Raw genomic sequence first — 14,256 nt, 5'->3', positions numbered from 1 at the left:
ATAATATTGGATAGTAAAATATATTTCAATAAAAGCGAACCCGACACGTAGATATTAATAGGCCAGTCCAATCCGCATGGACAGATGGGACATGTAGGCATAACCCGCAGCCACAACGGCAAAATCGTTTACGCCTTGTGATTATATCTGCCGATTTGAATTATGGCTTAACTTTGAATGCCAAGGCAAATAATAATTGTCGAAAGTAAACCAACACTTTTGAAACTTTAATTGAAAGACATCACAAATACAGCGACACAGGAAAAGAGGAGCCACATACGTTTGAAGAAGAAACCATGAGTAATCATATGTTACATATCAAAAGAGAAAGAATTTAAGAAAGACAACACGTTTTAAAGCTTTTAGGGGGAACATTGCACAGTCCAGGTAACATAAGCCAATAGTATCAACGAAACAAAGTAATGCACACCAAATGCTATGAGGAATTGTATAGTAGATGGCCTGAAGAAAAAAACAATGGAATGGCTGTTTCCAGTGTGGATTGTGTGTAAATATGTATATATATATATATATATATATATATATATATATATATATATATATATATATATATATTATTTTTATTAATCATACAAAGCATTTAACTTTTTTTTTGCGGCAAGAAATTAAACTTCATATACAAAAGGATGAATGTCAAAAGCTCAATAGGCACAAAAGCTCAATTGATCAGCTGAAATCCTCCATAATTATGTACAGGTAGTCTATTGATTCAAAGCTCATGGTTTCGTGGTAGAGCTAGGAAATGGCTACATAAACTTTAAAAAGGAGATACGTAAGAGACAGGTGATTTGCGTAATTCAGATAAACACATAGTTTGGCCATGAAAAGTCAAGAGTGATATAGCAGGAAAAAATATTTAGTTATTTACAGTTTGTAAGGGACAAAGCAAGTTATAATATATTTTCTGTTCGGTTTATCACCTTGTTAAGTACAAAAATACCTGTCGGTAATAATAGGGTTTATACCTTGTATTACTTTATATTCTCGTACTTGTATACCATGCCGCTTTTAAAATGTCTGCATGTGTAGGGATCGCCTTTCTCTTATATGTATATAAAGTAACCTACAGCATAGTTATGCATGTTGCAATTGTCTAATAATCCTTATAATCATAACTCTGTTACGGCCACAATGCTTTTTATTTATCCACCCTCTGGCCGAGAGAGCATTTCAATGCAGTAAAGAGCTAATGACCGGCATAATGTGTATTTTCTATAGAAACAATAATAGCCCACAAACGAATCAAACAGTATTCCATGGCTAACCTTTCCTCGAGAGTCAGATTAATGGGTTTACATAAATGCTATTGTGAATGAGGAAGTGTCGATAGATCCAATGTTCATGATGGCGTGTGTCGCTCACGGCCTGTGCTCTCTTCATAGTCCCTTGCCCATAGGCATGGCCCTGGGAGACTGGCTGGAGCGAGCAGCCGCCCTTTGCCCGTCTCTTTCCTCCAGCTCCCCGCCACCCTGGCCTGAAGCCTGCGTAGGCGGGAAGGGAGGAGGGTAGGACGGAGGAGGGATGGTGAGGTGAGGGAGAGAAGGCAGCGGGGGCCTGGGAGAGGTGGGCAGAGGTGGAGGGGTGGTCGACTGGGCGGCAGCGGCGGAGGTCCGCGCGCGCGAAGTCGCCGGGGAGGCGTGCGCACTCCGTGCGCGCGGCGGCTCGGCGGGGCAGTCACTGATTTGCTCCAGTAACGACGGCATGTCTCCCTCAATCTTCTCCAGCACGGCGGCCATTTGCTTCTCGATCTGCTCGATCACGCTGTCCATCTGCCAGTCGCTGGTGGAGCTGCTGCAGCTCCCCGTCCCGGTGAGTCCTCGGCCTCCGTGGTCCAGCCCCGTCCCGTACAGTCCCACTCCTCCGCTTGCATACAGGGAGCTGTAGGGGTTCCCGTAGGCCCCCGACATCCCTAACCCCACCGTGCCAACATCTGGATGGTAAAGGGGTGAGTGGCGGCCCAGACTAGCTGAAGTGCCTGTTGTGTAAGAACCATGACCCGGTGTTGGGCCAGTGCCTTCTAGGTGATACTCAGCACTATATCTGTCGATTTTCCTAGCATCCCTGTCCCTCCTGACCATGGGACTTGTATCGCTCCTTAACCTCTCCCCTGCGACTACATCCCCACCCACTGCAGCCTCCACCCCTGGCACGACGGAGCCAACAGCGATTGCCATTGCCTCTGGGAGTTGAGTCTGACACCAACTCCCATCGCTCTCCGCTTTGGCTTCCCCCTGCACTGCAGGAGTCCTCTCGGGTGCACCAGCCACTGCAGGGGTGCTAGTATTGCCATGGAGTGTAGCAGCGATCTTCCCTTTGCTGCTAGTGCCAGGGGAGGCCGTTTTGTGGATCGTTTCTGCATTGGCTGCTGACGAGGGGTCAGTAGTCGACACTAAGGCTGGCTTGAGATCGGCAGCCTGTTTATTTAGGCCCACATTGGCGGCAATTCTCCTGCTTCCATCATCAGCTTCTTTCTTTGGCCCGACGTTATTCGCTCCCACCTCTTTAGGTTTCGGAGTAGAGTTCAGCTGACTAGACTGCACAAAACTTTCCTCTGTGTCTGATTGGGAAATGTCCAAAGATGGACCTACGCTAATGCTTGTTGGGTCATCGAGGGTGCTGCCCTCCCCCTGGGCCATACTCGACGTTGAATTTTCAACAGTTACTTCTAAAGAGACACTACTGGTTGTCACGTCGTCTTCACTCTCCCCCTTTCCCTGGTTATCCCCCTTGCTGCCCTGCGGCTCCCCCTCTCCATCTGCTTCCCCCTTTTCCTCCCCTACCTGCCCCTCTGCTGAACTATCAACCACTGATTCCGTGTTTCTCAGCCGTTGCATGAAGGTGGTGACGCGAATGGCTTTCTGCAGAGGCGGAGAGAAAGAGAGAGAGAGAGACCACAACTATCAGAGGAAGAGATGGTTATCATAAACATTGACTTATTAATAGCTAGCACGAAAAGCTTCTTTCAGTTCCTTGGTTGCTTTTAGCGAAGCAACACAGAGAAGCGCTTAAGACAAGCATTTGACAAAATACATCTGTCAAGGCACCTTGATTAGGCATGGTGTAGATCGTGAGGCGTCTCTTATAGAGGGATCTGACAGCTACACAATTCAAGGGGCATAGGCGTACGAGTTTTGGCATAAAACCACCCACAGAACCATTCTTTCTCAGCTGCCTGGACCATATCAGAGGGTAAGGGAAGATCCAGATAGCAGCTCCCATGGACTCAGGAAAGCCATGTCTATACTTACCTGTCTCACCAATCACACGATGGCTTGGCTGCATAGATGCTTAAGGGTGTCAAGTATGTCTTGACTTGACTTGAACACTGAGGCACAGTATGGGGCAATGAAACGGGAAAACCAATTCAGAGGAATGACAGAGGGCCAGAACTGCTTCAAAAAGAGCATCCCAATAGTCCACTGTGGCTTTGATTCGTCTGGTAGACACTCAAATTGTCCTCATCTTCACTGATCTTAAATTAGTTATCAGGCATGAATAGCCTTTTCTTTACGTTTACCATTGCCATTTTGGTTTCACCAAAGGTTTTCACAGTTTTCGATTGGTTTGCGATAGTTGTATTATAATAGATGAGTGCGGACGAGGAGCAGGGAAGGGACAGAGAAGAAGGCCACTCGGAATGTCTGAGTATTATCTTATGAAGATAAGAGGGGGCAGAGTGGATGGGACTCTTCTGGGACAAGCTGAAGAAGCAGTGGGTTGGACCAGAGCTAATGAAGAGAGCCTCACCATCCTCCAGCATGATCAATACATCTCTACATCTGTCAAAGGTAGCATTCAATGTATATATATTTTTTCCTGTGCTCATTAAATTATAGTCACTATTGTTTAGTTGACCAGACAACTAATGCGGTACTACGCATTGCATTTCTGTATTGAGTCATGCTAGGCTGATTGTGAGTTTCTGCCCGCACTCTGGCCTCCCAGCCTCTCACACACTGAGCTACAGTACCTTCAACTCCTGGGAACCACATGGAGGGAGAGAGCAGAATGTTATTATACTAAGGTTATGTGTGCTATTAGAGAATCATTAACATACTCGTTAACTCCTCGTTATCCATCATCGAAAACTCCTTTGTTCATGATAGCCTCTTTCTATATCTCCATGTGTCTTTTGTAATATCTGCATAATACAAAAGGTTCTTTGTACTGAATTGCACATTAGGATAAGAGCAGAGAATATAGCTGTGATGAAATATAAACCAATCATCATTATCTTCAATGGGGACATTTCCATCACACTCAGTATCAATATATCTCTGCATTTTCATATTGCCCACCCTTTCCTCTTTCCCTGGCACCTACAGCTGTTGTATCTGCTCTTGGTTGTTATTATCAACCTTTACTGCCGGAGGAAGAGTAATGTTAATGAATTCTCACCCGCCACTTAGCTTTGGCAAAGTTCTTCTCAAACTGAGCACACACTCCGTCTTTTAGGTTCTTCTCCGAAGCCCCGTTGCCTGAAATCCTGGCAAACAGGGAACAGAATTACTGTTAGTAAAAAATAGGTCATGTTGATTGAAAAGGAAAATGTGTTAGTCGTATGCGTTATTATACATGAGTGTGTGAGTGCGTGCTCACCACTCGTGCCACAGTGCGTCTTGTGCTGTGATTCTTAACATTTGGTCCACCTCCATCAGTCGACACACAAGTTCTTTAGCTAAAGGCAACAGACAAGAAATATCCCCTTGAATCCTCTACGGAAGTGGGTACAACGTGATATAAAGTGCAAAGGATGGAGTAAACAGCCCCTTAACTCAAAAATGTCCCTTTAGTGCACATAATGAACATCATCTCAATTGATTCTTGACTACTTGGCAGGGTAGAAGTTAAATAGCATTTTCTTTATTGCTCGATGCATAAAGACCGTACCAGCAGGTGAGATGTCGTCCCAGTATGGAGTGTCAAACTCAAACTCGCCAGCAACAATGCGACAGAAAATTATGCGGTTGTGTAGATCCGTGTTTTCCTCTTCTGTCTCATCATAAAATGGAGGGTTACCTGATAGGCTGTAACAGGAAATAAAGCAATGATCATGAAAAAAATAACGAAAAAAAGTGAATTTTCTCTCAATTCAAGGAAGGCTTTTGTGTTGGAACAATGACGTTGACTTACAGTATGTACATAATAACACCCACAGCCCAACAGTCCACAGGACGGCCATACCGGTGACGTGCCACCACCTCAGGAGCTAATGCAAAGAGGGAGGGAGGGAATGACACAGATAGAGAGTCATAGGCAAACAGCACACACACACACACACACACACACACACACACACACACACACACACACACACACACACACAAAAAGGGGGGGTTAGGCTAAAAATACATTCTCACACGAATGTGCCAAATTCAGCATTTAGCCTGCACACACCAAATCCCTCCATATCTCTCCTCGCCCAAGGCCTGTGCCCTGATTCCTTATTTATGCTTCCGATGACTCGGCCCAGTCTTATGAATGGATGTCCTGGCCCTTAATGGGGGACAACTGGGTCCAAACCAACTCAGCACAACACTCCAAGCTCGGCCTGGCATGAATCTCCCAGCGAGTCAAGCAGCAGACAGGAGGTGGAACTGACGAGAGAGGTAAGGACAAGTGACTCTTTATCATCTGACGGTCTCAGTCAGATGTCCGTTTTTCTAGCGACCATCTGACACATCATCACAGATGAACTTTAAAGTCCTGTCGGCTGGGGCTCTCAAAAAAAGTGGAAGATGTTCTGTGGAAGATGTTCTGTTATGAAATACCAAACAGAAGCCAAAGCACAAGGCCAAGAAATAGAGCAGAAATGAGAGCAAGGGAGATGGCGGGAGAGATACGCATGAATATGGAATGTACCGAGATATTCTGGCGTTCCACAGGGCTCCGTGATGGATCCGTTTTCAAACTTAGAGAGGTAGAAGTCTCGCAGAACCACTTTGTTGTGGTTGTTCTCTGTGTAGTACATCAGGTTCTCCAGCTGGAACACAAGGTAAGGCGCATACACACACACACACGCACGCACACACACACACACACACGCACGCACACACACACACACACACACACACACACACACACACACACACACACACACACACACAATCAAATATGCTTCCACCCAATATCCCAATACACAGTGCATAAATAATAGCCCTCCAGTTTCAGTTGAGCTGATTTTGCAAGAACAATTTGCAAAGGGTTTCAATCTTATTTTAATTGCACTTATAGTGCTGGTTTAATACTTTCCTTTAGTTACACTGTAATTGTTTTATTGAACAAAGTTGAGTCCTGGTTATAGGAGGGGAGGTACCATTTTCTACCAGTAGGGGGAGGTTGAAACCTGATAGTTCCTCCTAAGAGGTTGAAGATGTTGTGTGTGTGTGTGTGTGTGTGTGTGTGTGTGTGTGTGTGTGTGTGTGTGTGTGTGTGTGTGTGTGTGTGTGTGTGTGTGTGTGTGTGTGTGTGTGTGTGTGTGTGTGTGTGTGTGTGCGTGTGTGTTTGTCTGTTACATACATTGTATCACTAGACTAGTGAAAAGATTACGACCATTAAGGCAGTGTCTACTCCCTTGTTAAAAATGTTAAAAGGAAAGTAATTAACTGAGGCAGCTGTGTATTGCTTTTACCTGTCTCCATAGAGAGGCTTTTGACTAATTAACCAAAATTGCTTTCTGGGCTGAGACGGCATCTCCAAAATGATTTTTGAATATTTTTGTCTTATACCTGCATAACTTACATAGTAAAAGGCAATAATAAAAGGCTATAAAAAATAAATAATAAAACTATATCGAAGCATATGTCATATATAAATATATTAAAGTTGATGGATTATAAATGTATCTCTCTTTTAAACAGGGCAGTAGATGGACACACACATATGATATATAGCCAGACACACACATACCTTCAGGTTTCTGTGGACTATGTTTAGAGAGTGCAGGTAGGCCACTGCTTCCAGGACCTGTCTGATTACATTGGAGGCATCCCTCTCTGTATAGTTTCCTTGATCCAGAATCCAGTCGAAAACATCTCCTCCCGTGGCCCTAAACAAAGACGCACACACACACACACACACACACACACACACACACACACACACACACACACACACACACACACACACACACACACACAATACAAGCACAACAAATATTCTTGTTATTTCAATTTCGGTCAGGCAATTGTACCATTGAAGCACACCTGACCACGTGGTCTACCATTCAGTTATCAAAGCCACTTCATCAAACAAACTCCAGTAACCGTTGACCCTGAGCCCATATCTGACCCTACCGGGCAATTCAACATGCGATTGAAATGTAGTACACCGATTTCACTTTGGGAGATGAAAAAAGATTACAGTGCTAATCATGCACTGCCCCGAGCAGGACAGTGATTGCCTGGGCAATAGTGTGGGATATTAAACACTAACAGTCAATAGCGACTGCCTGCAACGGCTCAGGGTCCTCAACTCTCTCTTTCACCGAAAGTTTAACCGAAACTGAATTTCACAGAAACTGAACACACAGAGACAGACACACATGGGCTCCATAGAAGATTTTATGTGAGTATATTTTTCCAACATTTCTGGATGAACTGCTTATTAAAGAAGTCATTTATTTTTTATTTTTTGCACAGGCGCTGTTTAGTCCCACGACCTGCCAAGCCAGTGGAAGGACGGTCCAGTTCGATTTATAGAAGGGGTTTCTAGGTTAGGTGCCAAGGTAGTACAGTTGGTAGGCCTTGTTGTATATGTGTCAAAATACTATTATCTACATGTGCATAATATAAATACTGTTGTATGTAATTATTCTTGATTCAGGTTCAACGTTTATGGATTAATTAAAGTTTATAATTTCGTTTTTTATAATTTGAAGTTGCAACATGTAGCAGGGAGGGAGCAGACATATCGCTGATGGATGAATGTTTAAATGGACGTCCCAGAAGGGCCTTGTGCGAATGTCAGCTCTTCTGGATGTATTTTTCTCTTTTTTGTTTTGGATTGTTTCACAGTTTGCCCAGACAGTATTTTGTGTAAACTATAAATAGACTACCTGGGGCTCTAGTGTGGTGAAAAAACAAGGAAATAATAGAAAATTGCTGACTGTGCCTAGACTGCCTGATAAACTTTACGTAACACAAACACACACACACACACACACACACACACACACACACACACACACACACACACACACACACACACACACACACACACACACACACACACACACACACGCGCACACACACACACACACACACACACACACACACACACACACACACAAACACACACACACACACACACAAGCACACAATCAACGACGCACACGCACACACACAAGCACAGAATTTAAGACACACACAAACACATACAAACGCACATACCTATGCTTCTAGGTCAGCCTTAATATTGATTGATGCTAGCATGCACACAAAGACACAGACACACACAAACACACACACACACACACACCAAAAGAGGTGTGTTTATTCCTATCTAGTTTTCATTCAATGTTATGCTATTGAAATGATATTTAAATTACAATTTCAAAAGGTGAAAAGAGCACTTGTGTGTCTACAAGTGGGTATGTGTCAGTAGCGCCCGTGTGTTGATCCTGTGGTCCCTGTGGAGGTCTCTTATGTCAAATTAGTGCTTTAGGGCCACTCAATGATAGGAGTGTTACCACGAGCAAATATCTCATCAAAACTAGCATCATCCTCTGTTGCTAAGGGGGGCACCAAAGCACACAGTAATAAGAGGTCGTAGCCAAGTTCCCGTCATGGGACCTGATGGATGTGCATCTTACAATTCATCTTTCTCCTTTTTCTCTTCCCGTCTTGTGCAAATGTTTGTATATCTTTATTGTTTTTTACAACTCAACCATGCTCTTATATTGCGTGTCAACGTGCAATTACATCTGACATAATTACCTTCATGTTATAGCAACATTCCCTGAACTAGGTAATCATTTATAATAACTGCATACATACTTTATACGTATACTGTACACACCGTAATAAACAACATAAAAGCTATTTTGCACGTGGACAGACACACGGGCACACACACACACACACACACACACACACACACACACACACACACACACACACACACACACACACACACACACACACACACACACACACACACACACACACAAACACACAAACACACATAAACACACACACAAAGGAAAAGGTCTGTAAAATAAACACTTACAGCTCCTGGATGATAAAGTATTCTTTCCGAGTCTCGAATGTGTCTATCAGCTGGAGAATGTTTGGGTGGTTGACCCTGGAAAAACAGAAAAGACCAAATCTTTCAAACCGCCAACACCAAGAGTGTACCATCTATTGATGTAAAAGGTTAGGACAAGCACACAAAAAGATGTTCCAGTGGGGCTGAGATCACTTCTGGACAGACTTTATAAGTAGACACCTCGGTTGAAGCTGAGGGCAAACAGTTCTACACAGCTTCTGCAGCGAACTAGGAGGCAATATTCTAGAAGAGTAACGTCCCCTTATCTTCTCATATCCATTTATGTCTCTCCTTTGCTGAATGCTTTCGGTACTGCATCTTACTGTAGTCATTCCATCTGTCAACCTTCCGACTGAGCACGTACATTTTCAGGATCATAATCTCGTTCTTGGCAGCCTTGCGGACTTTCCTGCCATCTTTCTTCAGGAATTTCTTACAGACAAACACCTTCTCTGTCTGTCTGTCCTTCGCCAGGCACAGCTCACAAAACTCCTTCCTGCACAGGAAAAAAAAAGATAGATAGACGGATATATATATATCATATAGATGTAAAATGACATGTAAAATAGTGTGTTTCACTGTAATACTATCTAACATCCAGCCCCCTTATTGGTGATGCAACAGCGTGGGTTTGGCCTAATTTCCCTTTCATCCTCCCCCTGTCACACGTTGGTTTTCTGAAAATGCTAAACGGTAAAGTGGGAAGAGGATAACGGCCAACATAGTTGATCGATATTGTAAGTACTTATTAAAGTTCTCCAAAACAGGTGGCTGTTTTCTGAACACACTAGTCTCTTTGAATTAATCAGCCTTTTTTGGCATAAAAGCAATGCACTGTGTGCGTACGTGTGTGTTGTTTGTGTGTTTGTGTGTTTGCGTGGCGTGCGTGTGTATGCTTGTGTCTGTTTTTTGTGGTTTGTGTGCATGCGTTCGTTTGCGTGTGAGGTGAAGTCCTAGATAAGGTGCACGGGAATGGGCTAGACAGAGAAGCACCAGGCAGAACCCCACCGCTCTTTGAAAATGTGTCCAAGAGATTCATTTGGGCAAGACAGAATATATCAGCTGAATTAATTATACTCCACTGCCTTTGCCTTTGCTCTGATGACCAAAGTATGTGCACACAATTGATTTGCTCATCTTTGAAATATGCTTCTCTTGAGTCTACTGACCTCCTGACCAATTCATATTATGTCCTTCACCGGATCTTCTAATCATTTCAAGTCAAGCCAGCGCAGATGATGAAAACACATCCCATTTTGTTCATAAAGAGAAAGCAGTCAAGGAAACGATGCTTACGCTTTGAGGACCTGTCCGATCTCGTATTTGTCAATGACATCAGACATGTTGCTGTAGTTCCGCCCATCCCGCAGGGCAAGGCATCCAAACGGCATGGCGGCATCCACCTAGCAGGGGAACACCGAGCCGTGAGAAGGACTCACCATCGTGATCTGCAGGTTCAACGCATCTTAGAACAACACTTTGATGAATATGCACAGGGCTAGTGGAAAAAAACGCCTAGAAGAGGACCCTTTTTAGGTCAAAATAAAAATTGAATTGAATATTGGACTGGATCCCCGAAACAGAAACATTCAGATGGCCGGGATTTCAGGAAAAATAAGTCACCAGGGTCACAAATCGGATGCGTTCTGAGACTGCAGTGTCTAATGTCTTTGAAGCATAGACAATCGTCATATATAATGCACACATTGCATCCTCTCTACGCGTCCTGCCGCTGCCTGCGTGCCAGTCACCCATAGAAGTGTGCGGCTTCTCACCTAGCTGTTTCCCCTTACTCCACTAAAGTCAAACGTCTGTTCAGTCCAAATTGAACTTTGAAGTGGAAAAATGCCCCCTGAATGTGTGGGCAGGACCCTAAAGGCAGCTGTCTGTGTGATTCCTCAATGTGCAATCACTCCAGGCCCTTGGATGTCTTTGACAGCATTGGATTTTAATTGCACTACTGCTTGTTTATTTCTCTCTCTAGTTATTTATTTATAGATTGCTTTTTGAGTTTAATGCGGTATATCTGTGTCTGTGTGTGTGTGTGTGTGTGTGTGTGTGTGTGTGTGTGTGTGTGTGTGTGTTTGTGTGAGGATGCGTGTGTCTCTGTGTGCGTGGATGTTTGTTTGTGTGTACGTATGTGTATGGGGTGTGGTTCTAGCATGTCTATCTTCCTGAACACATCGGTGGATTTAGATGGATTTGCCTTCTGATCTAGCTCAGCCGTTCTTATCCTTTGCTTTAGCTAATGTTAACTGTGGCCCAGCCACCATGCAACACCAAGAGTTGCCTCTCTTCTCCCTTTACTAAACATGAGGATATATAGTATTCTTGTTATTCATATTAAGACACTTATGTAGAATGTAAAAGCTCAACAACGTAGCATTTGTCAATAATATATACCTCAACTGAGATTAATGTTTACATTTGAGGTTTCCTTTTTACAATTCACTCACATTGCATACAAAGATATTTTCTCTGTATATCTTTTCTCATTTAATTATTCTTAAAAAAAAAGGTAACCTCTTTCTAAACCCCATTACAATCTGCAATTTCTGCTGTACCACCTGCATTTCTGGGATGTCTAGTCAAAAGTTATCCTAATAACTCGGATTATATTTCCATGCGCCATCAACAATGGAAGGGAAAACAAATGGATCAGAGAGCCATGGTGGAGAAACCACACTGTCTGTAGATAATGACTGTGATATCGACGTGGCATGATCCCACTCTCCAACACAACAAGCCCCGGTCCCAGGGCAGTCGGCTCTCTGCTCATCACGTCCATTAAGCACCGGGTGCTGCGGGAAAACAGATTCCCCGGAAACCCTGGCCATCACTCTTACGGTTCCTTCCCCTCACTTGAGTGATTAGATTTTCCACATCATTCACTCGTATCGCCTTTTACGGATGCTTTACACACAAGTCCCATTTCTGGACGGTTCTATGCCAGATGTGCGGCGCCTTATTCTAACCCTGACTCCTATAGGGGTGGAGAGTTTAAAGGATTTTTGAGAGAGGAATTAGATTAATGTCGGCAGAGCGAGCGGGGGCAGTCTGTAAAATACGGCACGTTGGACGCCAGATGATGTTGTTTGCGTACGGGATAGAGTGAGAGAGAGAGAGTGAGAGAGAGAGAGAGAGAGAGAGAGAGTAAAAAAAAGAAAGAGGATATATCAAGAATGTTTGTTTGTGTGTGTGAGTGTGTGTGTGTGTGTGTGTGTGTGTGTGTGTGTGTGTGTGTGTGTGTGTGTGTGTGTGTGTGTGTGTGTGTGTGTGTGTGTGTGTGTGTGTGTGTGTGTGTGTGTGTGTGTGTGTGTGTGCGCGCGCGTGTGCGTGTGCGTGCGTGCGTGCGTGTGTGTGTGTGTGTGTTTGCAGTATAACTGATGTAGATGATGATGCCAGAAGTGATTCTGAGCTATGCGGGAGGCGTGGTTGTGGAGAACTGTGTAATCCGTATGCTGGCCGTAATCTCTAATCTGTCCACCTAATCCAGACATCTGGGATTCACTATGTGTGTGTATGTATGTGTGTGTGTGTTTTCCCTATTTCTTTGTGTGTGTTCGTGTGAGGGTTTTGCAGGTGTGATTTCTGCATCACATGTGTGGACATAAATAGGAATGTGGGAACCGTCTGCAATTTATTGGAGCATACAATTTATTTATTTATAGTAAAGTAGAGCACAATATAGCGGTGTGCTGGGATGTCCAGATATACTGGAAGGTTATATGAAAATCCAAATAGAAACTAACGAGAAACAATCGGTGTATAATATCGGGATGTTGATGCTGTATTAGATCGAAAGTCTGACATAAAGCATTTGTATTTCTACACAATACGATTTCAATGTAAACCAGTAACAGTGTGTTTGGACTGAAAAGGTTTGGTAGCCTTCACACAAATCAACATCAATTTCCTTATAGTTGTCTTCCTTCTTTAGGACAGAGAGGGAAGAGTGAACGGAATATCATTTTTCTCCCAGTGCCTCTGATTCTTAAAGCTTCACAGACAAACTCTGTAAGTGACATAAATGTAAAGGGTACATTTTACAATGTACCTTCCCTCCAGGCACAGCTGGATAATGCTGAATATATTTACACTTTCATCCTGTTTTAATGCTCATCCCTCATCAAAACAGGCAAATGAGCTTTATGTTGGTTGGCATGCATGTATCATGCCAAGATAGGCAGAGAAATTGTTTTGGTTTATTCATCATTTATTTATCTATTTAAACATAATGAGGCATAGACCTATTCAGTATTCAGGAGAAAAAAATCTCAGGAAAAGAAACTAGACATTCTGGTTGTTTACTGTTAGCAGAACAGTCTGGCCTATTTACTTGAATGGAGTGAGTTTTATTTGAAAGACTGAAGTGATAAGTGGAAGAACTGGAAGAATATGAGGACAGAGATGAACTGAACCCTGCACATCATACTCAGGTGAAAAGAGTTACATATACTATATATAAAGCAATGGCTGTGACAATGGGGAAAGTTTGAAGCTCAAAAATTGCAGAGGCAGATTTCCCCTCAATCTCCCATCCCTCGCATTGGGTGAGTGAGAGTTTGTGTATGTGTGTGTGTGTGTGTGTGTGTGTGTGTGTGTGTGTGTGTGTGTGTGTGTGTGTGTGTGTGTGTGTGTGTGTGTGTGTGTGTGTGTGTGTGTGTGTGTGTGTGTGTGAGAGAGTGAGCCAGTGAGACAGAGAGAGAGATTGTGTGCGTGTATTTTTATGTGTGGGAGAGATAAACAGTATGCATAAGTCTGTGCGTGTGTTTGTGTGTGTGTGTGTGTGTGTGTGTGTGTGTGTGTGTGTGTGTGTGTGTGTGTGTGTGTGTGTGTGTGTGTGTGTGTGTGTGTGTGTGTGTGTGTGTGTGTATGTGTGTGTATGCGTGTGTGTGTGTGTGTGTGTGTTTGTGAGTGACAGCATGCTGAATGGACATTTCCATGAGACATGTTGTTCGAAAGACC

At 43.6% G+C, this 14,256-nt stretch overlaps 1 protein-coding gene across 1 annotated transcript in view; it reads right to left on the bottom strand.

Annotated features, from left to right (window-relative positions):
• Positions 1-206: 206 nt before the first annotated feature.
• Positions 207-14,256, bottom strand: part of camkvl (CaM kinase-like vesicle-associated, like) — a 38,293-nt gene continuing 24,243 nt past the window's right edge. Inside the window, exons 2-11 of the mRNA XM_060048284.1 lie at positions 10,585-10,691; positions 9,653-9,784; positions 9,250-9,324; positions 6,931-7,069; positions 5,884-6,004; positions 5,155-5,230; positions 4,912-5,048; positions 4,621-4,699; positions 4,420-4,507; positions 207-2,879 (exon numbers count right to left, since the gene is read on the bottom strand). Coding sequence (XP_059904267.1) covers positions 1,398-2,879; positions 4,420-4,507; positions 4,621-4,699; positions 4,912-5,048; positions 5,155-5,230; positions 5,884-6,004; positions 6,931-7,069; positions 9,250-9,324; positions 9,653-9,784; positions 10,585-10,679 — 2,424 coding nt within the window. The 5' untranslated portion in view covers positions 10,680-10,691 and the 3' untranslated portion in view covers positions 207-1,397. The remainder of the gene's footprint in view (positions 2,880-4,419; positions 4,508-4,620; positions 4,700-4,911; positions 5,049-5,154; positions 5,231-5,883; positions 6,005-6,930; positions 7,070-9,249; positions 9,325-9,652; positions 9,785-10,584; positions 10,692-14,256) is intronic.

This window comes from Gadus macrocephalus, chromosome 1 (genome assembly GCF_031168955.1).
Source record: "Gadus macrocephalus chromosome 1, ASM3116895v1".
In the NCBI taxonomy this organism is placed as follows: Eukaryota; Metazoa; Chordata; class Actinopteri; order Gadiformes; family Gadidae; genus Gadus; species Gadus macrocephalus.
Note: the sequence above shows the minus strand (reverse complement) of the source record. Positions and strands in the feature narration are given on the sequence as shown.